A 10,141-nucleotide genomic window follows, 5' to 3' on the forward strand; every position below is an offset into this window, starting at 1 on the left:
CGAGACCCTGTCTTCTGGCTAGTTCTGTGGTTATGGGTCAGCATGTTTCACCTACGGGTCCTTTTCCAAGCGCGTATCTTTCTTGGATTCCTCGACAGGACGTTCTAGCATTGATTGACTTTGAGACCACAAGTTGAGGCTACTTCTGTTGTCACGGATACGCCTGTTCCGCCTACGGCTCCTTTTCCATGTGTGCAGGTGTGTCTTCCTTCAACACATTGCCGAGATTACGGTTCATAACGCCGCTCCCAGACCGTGGCTTTTGATTGGTTCTGCGGTTATGTGAGAGCCGGATCTACTTACGACTTGCTGACGTCTCCGCCTTCTAACCTGCGTGTACAGTGCCGTGAGGACTCACTGATTACCCTTCTCCCAAATAAGAGAAGCACTCCGGCTCGCCAAGGTCTCTGGCCCCCAGGGCGACACCTGTGCCGCTTGCGTCTCAGCGCGCCAATCTGGTTTCCAGCCCTCTGGCTTGTCACTCGACACGAACACTTCCAAACTAACTGACCGTTTGCAGGTCGCTGTTTTCTCGTTTGCTTTCTCGTTTGCTCCCAGGTCGGCTTGGACGCCCTCGTCAATGGTGCCCCTGGACACGAAGAGCATGGTCTCAAGGGGCGTCGCGGGTATGGCCGCGACCACACCGTCTGGTAGTTTTTCATAGCAGAAGTCCCAGTGGTCTGCGTTTGCTTTCGTCTCCGCTTCATCTCTGTCGGCGGATGTGGCGTCCCAAAACTCGCTGGGTTCCTCGAGAGGATTCAGGTTCATGGACATCTCCTGACTTAGTGATCCGGACACCGCCATGATTGTATCGTTGCCAAGCGTGGCTTGCATTACGTCGTCAGCGGAGTCAGAGCGTTTTAGACGGTTCGACCGTGCCTGCTCCTGCGCTCGATGCGCCTTCATCGCCTTCTGCTGTTCAGCCTTGTCGCGCTGCTCGACGGCATCCTGCTCGAACTGCCTGGTTCTCTCCAGAACCTTTGATGTCAACGTCGCGGCAGATGCGTCGGAACGGAGCTTTGACGTAAACGTCATGTCTTTCATGTCGGTCTGCTGTCGCGAGTGCAACCCCTGCTCTATTTGTCGGGCCCTCTCGACCACTAAGGAGTTCTGGAACCTCTGATCCAACTGTTTGGCGCGTGTTAGTACTAGGGAATGCTTGGTCTCCCCAGACATCGTGGCTTCCTTAAGCATCACAGACTGTTCATTGTCGCCATCCGTCCTTTTCGACTCACCAAGGGGCAGTTCACCAAGAGACAACGGCTCTAGCACGACTGGATGAAGGTTGTCCGAATCTTTTCGAGGCGCGCCTAGAGACGCATGCTCCTCCTCCCCAAATGACATGTACCGGATATTACGGTTTTCATACGCGCTACGCGAACCTCTCAGGACTAAGCTTAGGCTCCGCAGCTCAGACTGACCGACCCCTTGCTGTGCACCGACCAGACCAACCAGGGACACAAAGAACACATGCATATGTACACCATCCACTGTATTTTACTAAAATTCCCAAAAATTGCATTGATGGCGGCCTCGCTTGCGAACCGGTACTTCGGGGCACCTATGAAGTCCGCTGCAGATCTCACGCGCCGGTTTTTCAGAATTACAGAGGTTGGGTCCAGCATCCGAACCGAAGTGCTGTCGGGGCTCTCGGCCTTCCTTACGATGGCATACATCATCCCAGTAAACGCTGCTATCATCGGTGATACGGGCGGACCATGCATTGAGGACCTGCCTGGCGTAGCCTGGGACGATCCCACTATGCTGGCGTGCATCTCCACTGTCAAGCGAGACCTCATAGTCGCCACGACGGTGGCGTCCATGATGGGTTCGCTTATTATGGGTCTCTGGGCCAACCTTCCTCTTCATTTGATGCCCGGCATGGGCATGAACGCTTACTTCTCCTACACTGTCATCGGATTCATGGGTACGGGACCTGTCGCGTACAGAACAGCCCTCACCGCCGTCTTCCTGGAGGGAATCATCTTCCTTATCCTCAGCCTGACAGGGGTCAGGTCTCAGCTTAAACACATTATGCCAGCGTCAATTCAGCTTGGCATGAGCGCAGGCATCGGAATCTTCCTGGCCTTCATTGGTCTGCAGGGTTCCGTAGGCCTTGGCGCTGTCGTCGGCAACGACGCCACGCTTGTTACGTTGGGAGGCTGCCCGCCCGAGTTCAGAGAGCCCATGGGAGCTGGCGGGGCTTACTACTGCACAGGAGGTGTTCTGTCGGATCCTACCCTGTGGCTGGGCGTCTTCGGCCTCGTCTTAATGGCCTTTCTGATGATGAAGAAAGTCCCTGGAGGGTTGTTTATGGGGATTGCTTTCATTTCTTGCATCTCGTGGATCAGAGGTACTGCTGTCACCTACTTCCCTTATAGTTCTGAGGGCCAATCACGTTTTGACTTCTTCAAGCAAGTTTTCTCCTTTCATTTGATAGAAAAGACCGCTGGGCAATTACGATGGGATCGCCTCGGTTCCTCGGAAGTTTGGATAGCGTTGATGACGTTACTGTACACTGACGTATTGGATTCGACTGGCACGTTCCTAGCCTTGGGTCGTGCCGCCAACCTCACTACCCCCTCAGGCACAATCCGCAGCGAACGAGCAGCATTCTGTTCGGACGCGCTCGCCACATCCTTGGGCTCGCTGCTTGGGACGTCCCCGACGACGACCGCCTCGGAAAGCATGGCTGCTGTGGTTACTGGTGGTAGGACTGGATTGTCGAGCGTCACCTCGGGAGTGATGATGTTCCTGTGCTTGTTCTTCGCCCCGATTTTCGCGTCTGTACCCCCATATGCCACGGGCCCGGCGCTGATAGTCGTCGGATCGCTAATGGCGTCCAACCTTACCACAGCGGACTTGACAGACCCGATAGTGGCCATCCCAACCTTCGTTACTATGGCGACGATCCCCTTGACCTACAGCGTTGCTTACGGCCTGGTTGCTGGAGTGGTTCTGAGCCTCATCCTGAACACTCTGGATGCTGTCTGGGAGATAGCACGTGGGCGATTGACTTTCAAAAGCCTACTTAACCGTCGGCGGACCGAGAAGGGGGCGCGCCGAGATCGGCTGGCCGAGGAGTTCGGTTGCTCGCGTTGCTTGATTCACGAGGATATCGATGCAGACGAGGGGTCCTGGACGTCGTCCCAAAGTTCAGAAGAGAGACTGGTGTAGAATTGTTTTTCGTGTTAACCAATTATAATCATAACTATTCAAAGTAGGAGATAGTCCAAGGATTGCACGAGTTATGACATTATTGATGTCTGACCACAGGGCGTCTACTAACTACAACACAATCCAGCTACACGACTGAGGAGACTCCCATCCTAGCAGTCCTAGAATTAGAGAGGTGCAACTGGTATTTCGCATGCGCTCTTTCGCATTCTGTTTGCTGTTCCTGTCACTTGCCAACCCAGGTGAGGGTGGAGGTGGTGTTAGCTCTGCCGCCACGCCGGTAGATTCGTCACCCACGCAGAAGAAGCCCTCAACCAAAGTCGAATCCTCGCCCCAAAAAGGGAAAGCTTCCCCCTCTGGCGGGAAGCAAGACGCCAAGTCCGCGGCAAAGAACTCCATATCACCTCCCTCACCAAAAAAAGATGACGCCTCTGGTGGGAAGAAAGACACCAAGTCCGCGGCAAAGAACTCCATATCACCTCCCACACCAAAAAAAGATGACGCTTCGAACAAGGGCAAGCACACACCTATCGGTCCGCCTCCACCGGGATCTAAGGCTGGACGATTGCTGGGCGTCACCGACACGCCTCCCAGTGGCGACGCTGAAAAAGGGGCTATCAAAGAGCAGCCCATTCTCGAGAAGGAGGTCAAGGCTGATGCGATGAATGACATATCGTTCTCTCTCGATTTCCCCACAGTGAGCGCCTTTGATCTGCTGTTTGCGAAAGACATGAAGTTCTCCAACTCGTCAAAGCAGATCAAGGAGTGTGACTGGCATACAGTGCACATAACGAACATTGGGTCCTCTGCAGACGCAGTCAGCGGCAGCTCTGGCGCCGCTGGTGACGCAGTCAGCGGCAGCTCTGGCGCCGCTGCTGACGCTAAACGTACGCGGAAGACAGGAAAGTCGCTTTGGGCGAAGCTCCGAGGAATTCCACGTGTGCTTGGACTCAGACGTTCTCTGGACTTCAGGCACCAGAAAGTGGAAATCAAGTCTGTGAATCTCCGCCAGGAGGACAGTCGAGTGATCGTGGAGGTGGCTGGTCACTGTGTGAAAACGAACAAGAAATCAAAAGCGGAGGAAAAAAAAGCGGTGGTTCTGACATTCTTCGCCAGTCACACTCCATCAGAAAGCGAGACCCCGAGAGACCCCAAGTTGAACTCGGTGGAGTTGCCTCCGAAAGCGGCTCACATCAACGTTGGCAAGAACAAGACGATTCTCTATCTAAACAGCCGGGATGGACTTCAGACAAGCCTGGGTGACAACATCCAAAAGAAGACCTTCGACCGAGCCTAACGTGACTGGTCTTTAACATCGAATAACTGACTCAGCATACGTATCATCACCTCGACCATGGCGTCAGATTCCAGTCGTGCACCGCGCAGCACGCAGTTACCCACGAACAGTGTCGCTCTCACGGTCGCTGCACGCACCCAGGCAATCCCGTTGGTGCCCACCGCAATTTCGTACGGTATGGCGTCGCCTGTCCTGTCAAGCAGGAACGAGTCTGCAGCCAGCAGCCGGTCGGCTACGACCAGAGGAAGGTCATGGAGCACCCAGCCTGACTGCGCGGCGGGCTCCTCACACACCACGCGGGTAGGCCTGGAAAGAGGCCCAAGGTAGGCCTCACCTGTAGACCAGGACTTCCTGTCGTTTTTGCACTTGCATGTTACAAGGACATCCGCGGGGGCGCTGGAGACCAGACAGAGAACTGGGTCGCCAGCCTCAAGTTTAGGGCAGTTCCTGCGACTGCCTCCAGCGAACTCGGTGAAGGGTAGGACTGCTTCGGATGATGCATTGATGTTCAGGATGAAAGCTTCCATGCTCATGTTCTTCTTAACCACCTCACCAATGATCACATCTCCGACTTTCGGAAAGTACACCTTCCCAGCCGTTATGACCTTTTCTCTTGGCGAGCTGTCTGCATCAGAAGGGCGGTCGCGACCCACGTGAAGCCCCCCACACTCCAGCCATTCTGACTGGCGCATCGTCCGGTCCTAAGTCGCCTGTGTGCACTCCCCACTGCAGCGTACCTGGAACTAGCACGGAATGACCCGCCATTAATCCACAATTCAATGTACCGCTCGACTTATGACACGGACGTGATAACCTGGTCCCCTCAAGGGCGTGTATACCAGATTGAGTACGCTATGGAGGCTGTTCGACAGGGAACCTGTGGCATAGGTGCCCGGTCGAACACGCACGTGGTACTGTGCGGTCTGCGGAGAGCGGCCAACAAGTTGGCGGCTCACAATAGGAAGATCCTGGAGGTCGACGAGCATATCGGTGCCAGCTTCGCCGGTATCACGGCCGACGCCAGTGAGAGCAACAGGTCTCTTACACAGAAATCTTGACTGAGGAAATGCGACACAAGTGTCTCCATCACAAGCTGACGTTTGGGTCCCCGATCCAGGTACAGCGTCTGGTTATTGACGTGGCTGACCGTTCTCAAAAGAACACTCAGCTGGCGTCTCGTCGCCCTTTCGGCGTTGGGCTGCTGATTGCTGGCTACGACTCTACGGGGCCGCATCTGTTTGAGACCTGCCCTTCTGGGAACTTTTACGAGTACTATGCCCACGCCTTCGGGGCAAGATGCCAGTCCGCACGAACATTCCTTGAGAAACACCTCGACGACCTAGCCGAGTACACGCCTGAGGAGCTCATCGTACATGCCCTGAAGGCCCTCCGTTCCAGCCTCGAGTCGGACCAGCAACTGACACTGGAGAAGCTGCATGTGGCCATCGTGGGAAAGGATCAACCTTTCAAGGAGCTGACGGCAGAGGAGCTAGAGAGATACCTCGACATCTCGGGTCGTGAGTAGTGCGTTAGTCGCGTTCACACTCTTTGAAATCTGATACGCGTCAACTCCATACACAAACATCACGCCTCCACCTTCACGGTGGAAATAGTCCCAGCCGTGTCCACAATCTTGACTGCGAATTTACTCTGCGAGAGTAGGAACCGCGTCGAAAGCTCATCACGGCACTGCTCCACGGCTCGCATGGCCTCCTCACGGGTAATGTCAGGGTACCACAACTTGTCCAACAGTCCTAGAAGGAAGTTGGACCCATACCCATGCGCCCCTCTGGTGACAGGAACCATCGAGGCCATGAAGTCCATCCAATAGAGTTTGGGCACGCCGTCGTCAGAGCCAGCGACCATACAGTTCACCTGGTAGGGATTTGATCTCAAAGCTCTCGCCAATTCAGACCTGCTGAAGTTAGCTAATGCGTGGGTTGAGAGAGCGCGATCATTGCGGAGACGATGAAGATGCACGTTGGCTCGAATGTAGTCACCAAATGAATTACGATCCGCCTGAGGCCCTGCCGTTGCGATGACTTTGTTGTCATCGATTTCAAACATCTTGTTCTCGTCCTGCTTCATCCGGATAATCGAGTACGCAGCGTAGGTGTCAGTCGCGAGCAGAACGAAGTCCTTACCCTGGATGCCGATTACAGTGTCCATCTAAATGTAGTTATTTCGATGGACGGTTATTGGCGTGATATCGCAGGCAACGACATGTACACGACGGCTGAAAAAGCTGTAGTCATCGCCCGTCTGCAGGGGTTAGTGCCGTCGAAGCGGGAGATGGAGGATTTGAAATACAAAACTGACGACAAGGTCGACAGAGCGACCTTCGAAAAATGGACCAGCAGCATGCAGCCCCTATCACTCGACCTTGTGATGCCTCTGTTCAGGCGCTTTGACCCACAAAACACAGGCAAGATATCTAATCGTATCTTGAAGCACATCATGTGTGGTGGGCCGGGGGAGCCTCTGGACCAAGATGAGTGGGCGCATCTGCAGAAGTTAACCAATGACGCAGAGCAAGTGGACTACATGGCCCTGGTCTCGTTGCTGATGCAATAGGCCTCAGATGTTTCTCGTAGCAAACTGAACTGCAGTTTGTCCCTATTTGGTCTTCGTTAAGAACCATGACCATTAGTTAGATTTAAATTGTGATTTCGATGGAACTGTCTGACGAGCAGGTTCGCTACAAAACCCTCGCTGAACTGATAGCTTCCCGGGTGCGTGTCAACCAGGCAGCACAAGTGGGCACTCGCGCTGTGGATTTTGTGCGGGGGAAGGACGTTGTCAGCTGGATGCATGACCACCCAGAGGATCTCAAATCAGCCGGCGTCGCCTCAAATGACCCCTTGGATCTTGGGTCGAAGCTCGTGGCTCTGGGATTGCTGCGAAGGGCAGACAGAGCTGACGTGCACAACGTTCGAAAGGACGACAACAGCACTGAAGTCCGAAGTAAGGTTCCCGGTTTACACTGAATCATTCGTTGCAGAGCCCGGCAAGTGGCCTCGTCGATTGGAAGTGTCAGCGGAGCAAGTTTTCGACGGAAAGGGCTTCTACGTCCTTACCTTCGAGGGCAACCAGCGGTCACACCATGTGGTGTTGGGACTGGTGATCGCTGTCATCCTGTTCTTCTGCATGTTTCCAGCATGGCCCCTAAAAATGAAGATGGGGGGATGGTACATATCAGTGCTTCTGATGACGGGAATTCTGATCCTCATCGTAGTTCGCCTCGCCCTTTTCGTCGCTTGTTGGTTCGGAGGGGCCGATTTTTGGCTTTACCCCAATTTATTCGCGGACGACCTCGGACCTATTGACTCGTTTCGGCCTCTCTACACTTTCCGATATCGGAATGACGACTGGATTATGGTCGCTGCCCGCATCTTTAGTGTTTTACTTTCCGTGGCTGCTGTATTCAAGCTCGGTGAGACGCACTCTTTCAGGGATATCGGCCAGTTCGGCAGGCAGTGAGTTTTTTTTTATACTATTTCATATTTATTTATTCCTATTAATGTAATATTTCTCTGAATAATTCTCTTCCGTTCATTCACTCTTCAGACAATTTTTGGATGTCGTGGACTGGGGTTACCAGAAACTATCCAACGAAAGCGACGAGCTAATCACCCCAGAAGGATTGAAAATAGAGCCCATTAACGAATTTCTGGATGAGAACGGCTTGGATTTCTCATGCATGCGGAAGTGCCGTTTCTCGAGCTGGATTGAAGTCCGCGAGGAATGCCTCTTTGACTGCGATTGTGCCGTGGAGTTGGTCAACGGACCCTGTTTCAAGAAGTGTACCAAAGAGGTGCAGACTAAGATTGAAGAGATTCACAGGTACGTTCTCAACGGTGATTCCGTTCGTTGATATTGTCCCAGGGATGTATGCTTAATTCGCGATGACGACGATGACGATGATGACGACGACGAGGACGATCCATTGGAGCCGAAGACAGAGCTGTGATAGTATCGTGTTGTGGGCGTATAAATACCTGTCAGTCGAACCTCGTTTATGAGACCGGTGACGTCTTATTAGCTGAAAACAGTAATATTATGTGGAGAACTACTACGACGACATGCGAAGAGATCTTCGGACAGACCCCGGTTGTGCTGGTTAATGCTGGCACAATTTCTGGTGAGGGGGCGCGTATAATCGAGGCCTTTGAAGCTGGCGCTGACCATCTAATCAGCAGCCTCGGTACCCCCGAAACCAAGATCATCATCATATTGTGCGAGCCTCGTTCAGTTGTCAATGACTTCCTCCGCGACCACAACCCGCGTCGCGTATCCTTCTTACTCGACCATGACAGGAGCCTTTGCCAGGTGCTGAGGCTCGCCGAACCGGCAGTCAAGATTGTGGTGGGACACCACGTCCTCCACTCTGAGACTGACCCAAGCCGCATCTCGCCTGAGCGGATCCTGCGGGCCGTTGGCGAACAAGAGGAACTTCTAGGTCCACGGGTGCCATTTGACTTTACTGTCACGCTTATGGTGAGTTTCAGGGTGACCGGCAACCAGCAATATGGAGCTGACGGAGTTTTCCACGAGCAGCCAGCGAGAATCTCCCGATCTGAGCGAGCACCACCACGTAGCAAGGGAAGCGCCTCCAAGAAGGAGTCCAGACACGCTTCCAAATCAGAAAAGCAGTCCCCTTGCCGGGCACATTCTAAGAAGTCAGGCTCCCGGTTTGAATCTCATCTCGACGAAACCGCCGCCCCTTTCACTACCACCTATGCTACGACAACCAACCAGACCATTACCCAGGGTCGAGACCCTCTCACCTCTGTAGGCGGGGTGTCGCGTGCAGGCTGGAACCAATGCCACCCTTTGAAATCGCAGACCGACCACAATACCAATGACTTCTACACGTACTCCACCATCCAAACCGTGGAGACCTATCATTCGTCTGACCAGCGTGAGTACGTCAGTCAGCACCTCATTAATGGTTCGACGGCTAATGTTCCGACGGCGGACGCCTCTGCGACGGCTGGACTGCACACGTCTCTCCAGGCCTCTTCAAATGTGTACGTCCCTCTCCATGGTGCTCTCGAGTCTTCGACAAGCGACACCCTCAGAGCGCCTTTGGCGCTTTCGCCGTTGTCCAGCGCCAAACGAAGCAATTCGCGGGTGCGAGTGATTAAGGGCGGCGATGACTTCGATTTCCGTTTCATCGACCAAAAGTGTAAGACCGCTCATCCATCGCAGGTTGAACCAATATACTCAAACAGCCAATCGGTGTTTGATGCAACGATCACTGGCAGGCAATCCGTGCACACCTCGTCTCGAGTCGACTCGACCCCTATGGCAGCGACGGCCACCGTTGAGGTACGACGCCCGTTGCGTATGACAGTAGAACCACTCCACCAGTTTGGAAATGTCTGCAAGACCCCATCTGAGCAAGCCAACGCCACGCCAACACGCTCCGTGTCGAAGCCCACCATCATCGCTGAGTCCAGTACGTCATTGACTTCTTCCAGCACTGGTTCCCATGTGGAGCCTAAGTCGTCTCATAAGGCACGTGCCACTCATTCTCCTTCAAGTTCCAAGCACGCTATCAGCCGTGACTCCTCTGCTTCTGGGCATCGAGTCGAGGCACATGCCACTCGTTCTCCTTCAAGTTCCAAGCACGCTATCAGCCGTGACTCCTCTGCTTCTGGGCAT

The 10,141-nt window shown here is 53.9% G+C and overlaps 8 protein-coding genes across 14 annotated transcripts; 6 read left to right on the plus strand and 2 right to left on the minus strand.

Moving 5' to 3' along the window:
* Positions 1-299: 299 nt before the first annotated feature.
* On the minus strand, positions 300-1,344 carry KVP18_003629 (uncharacterized protein; the record flags this gene model as incomplete). 2 transcript variants are annotated; one of them, XM_067955519.1, is made up of 2 exons in its annotated part: positions 300-330; positions 359-1,344. In XM_067955519.1, the coding sequence occupies 2 exons, from the start codon at positions 1,342-1,344 to the stop codon at positions 300-302; spliced, it is 1,017 nt and encodes a 338-aa protein (XP_067806106.1). The 2 variants fall into 2 exon arrangements, with proteins under 2 accessions (XP_067806106.1, XP_067806107.1); XM_067955520.1 differs by lacking the exon at positions 300-330 and having other exon boundaries at positions 355-1,344.
* Positions 1,345-1,524: 180 nt separating this feature from the next.
* KVP18_003628 (uncharacterized protein) lies at positions 1,525-3,177 on the plus strand (the record flags this gene model as incomplete). Its single annotated transcript, XM_067955518.1, has 1 exon — positions 1,525-3,177. The coding sequence occupies one exon, from the start codon at positions 1,525-1,527 to the stop codon at positions 3,175-3,177; it is 1,653 nt and encodes a 550-aa protein (XP_067806105.1).
* Positions 3,178-3,370: 193 nt separating this feature from the next.
* On the plus strand, positions 3,371-4,474 carry KVP18_003630 (uncharacterized protein; the record flags this gene model as incomplete). The annotated part of the gene is made up of 1 exon (XM_067955521.1): positions 3,371-4,474. One exon carries the CDS (start codon positions 3,371-3,373, stop codon positions 4,472-4,474), a length of 1,104 nt encoding a protein of 367 aa, XP_067806108.1.
* A 779-nt stretch (positions 4,475-5,253) lies between these two features.
* Positions 5,254-5,999, plus strand: KVP18_003624 (uncharacterized protein; the record flags this gene model as incomplete). 3 transcript variants are annotated; one of them, XM_067955511.1, is made up of 2 exons in its annotated part: positions 5,254-5,497; positions 5,524-5,999. In XM_067955511.1, 2 exons carry the CDS (start codon positions 5,254-5,256, stop codon positions 5,997-5,999), a joined length of 720 nt encoding a protein of 239 aa, XP_067806098.1. The 3 variants fall into 3 exon arrangements, with proteins under 3 accessions (XP_067806098.1, XP_067806097.1, XP_067806096.1); XM_067955510.1 differs by having other exon boundaries at positions 5,254-5,532; XM_067955509.1 differs by lacking the exon at positions 5,254-5,497 and having other exon boundaries at positions 5,541-5,999.
* Positions 6,000-6,058: 59 nt separating this feature from the next.
* Positions 6,059-6,643, minus strand: KVP18_003627 (uncharacterized protein; the record flags this gene model as incomplete). Its single annotated transcript, XM_067955517.1, has 1 exon — positions 6,059-6,643. One exon carries the CDS (start codon positions 6,641-6,643, stop codon positions 6,059-6,061), a length of 585 nt encoding a protein of 194 aa, XP_067806104.1.
* Positions 6,644-6,661: 18 nt separating this feature from the next.
* Positions 6,662-7,048, plus strand: KVP18_003625 (uncharacterized protein; the record flags this gene model as incomplete). Of its 2 annotated transcripts, none has more annotated exons than XM_067955512.1 (1): positions 6,662-7,048. In XM_067955512.1, one exon carries the CDS (start codon positions 6,662-6,664, stop codon positions 7,046-7,048), a length of 387 nt encoding a protein of 128 aa, XP_067806099.1. The 2 variants fall into 2 exon arrangements, with proteins under 2 accessions (XP_067806099.1, XP_067806100.1); XM_067955513.1 differs by having other exon boundaries at positions 6,698-7,048.
* Positions 7,049-7,146: 98 nt separating this feature from the next.
* On the plus strand, positions 7,147-8,444 carry KVP18_003626 (uncharacterized protein; the record flags this gene model as incomplete). 3 transcript variants are annotated; one of them, XM_067955514.1, is made up of 3 exons in its annotated part: positions 7,147-7,450; positions 7,476-7,950; positions 8,042-8,348. In XM_067955514.1, 3 exons carry the CDS (start codon positions 7,147-7,149, stop codon positions 8,346-8,348), a joined length of 1,086 nt encoding a protein of 361 aa, XP_067806101.1. The 3 variants fall into 3 exon arrangements, with proteins under 3 accessions (XP_067806101.1, XP_067806102.1, XP_067806103.1); XM_067955516.1 differs by lacking the exon at positions 7,147-7,450 and adding an exon at positions 8,360-8,444 and having other exon boundaries at positions 7,646-7,950; positions 8,042-8,317; XM_067955515.1 differs by lacking the exons at positions 7,476-7,950; positions 8,042-8,348 and having other exon boundaries at positions 7,147-7,461.
* An 89-nt stretch (positions 8,445-8,533) lies between these two features.
* KVP18_005214 (uncharacterized protein) lies at positions 8,534-9,395 on the plus strand (the record flags this gene model as incomplete). Its single annotated transcript, XM_067949607.1, has 2 exons — positions 8,534-8,971; positions 8,999-9,395. Coding segments are annotated over 2 exons (835 nt in total), but the record flags the coding sequence as incomplete, so codon positions are not given.
* Positions 9,396-10,141: the final 746 nt, after the last annotated feature.

This window comes from the organism of the source record quoted next (assembly GCF_019968955.1).
Source record: "MAG: Porospora cf. gigantea A chromosome Unknown PgA_NODE_857_length_10141_cov_333.357, whole genome shotgun sequence".
NCBI lineage: Eukaryota > Apicomplexa > Conoidasida > Eugregarinorida > Porosporidae > Porospora > Porospora cf. gigantea A.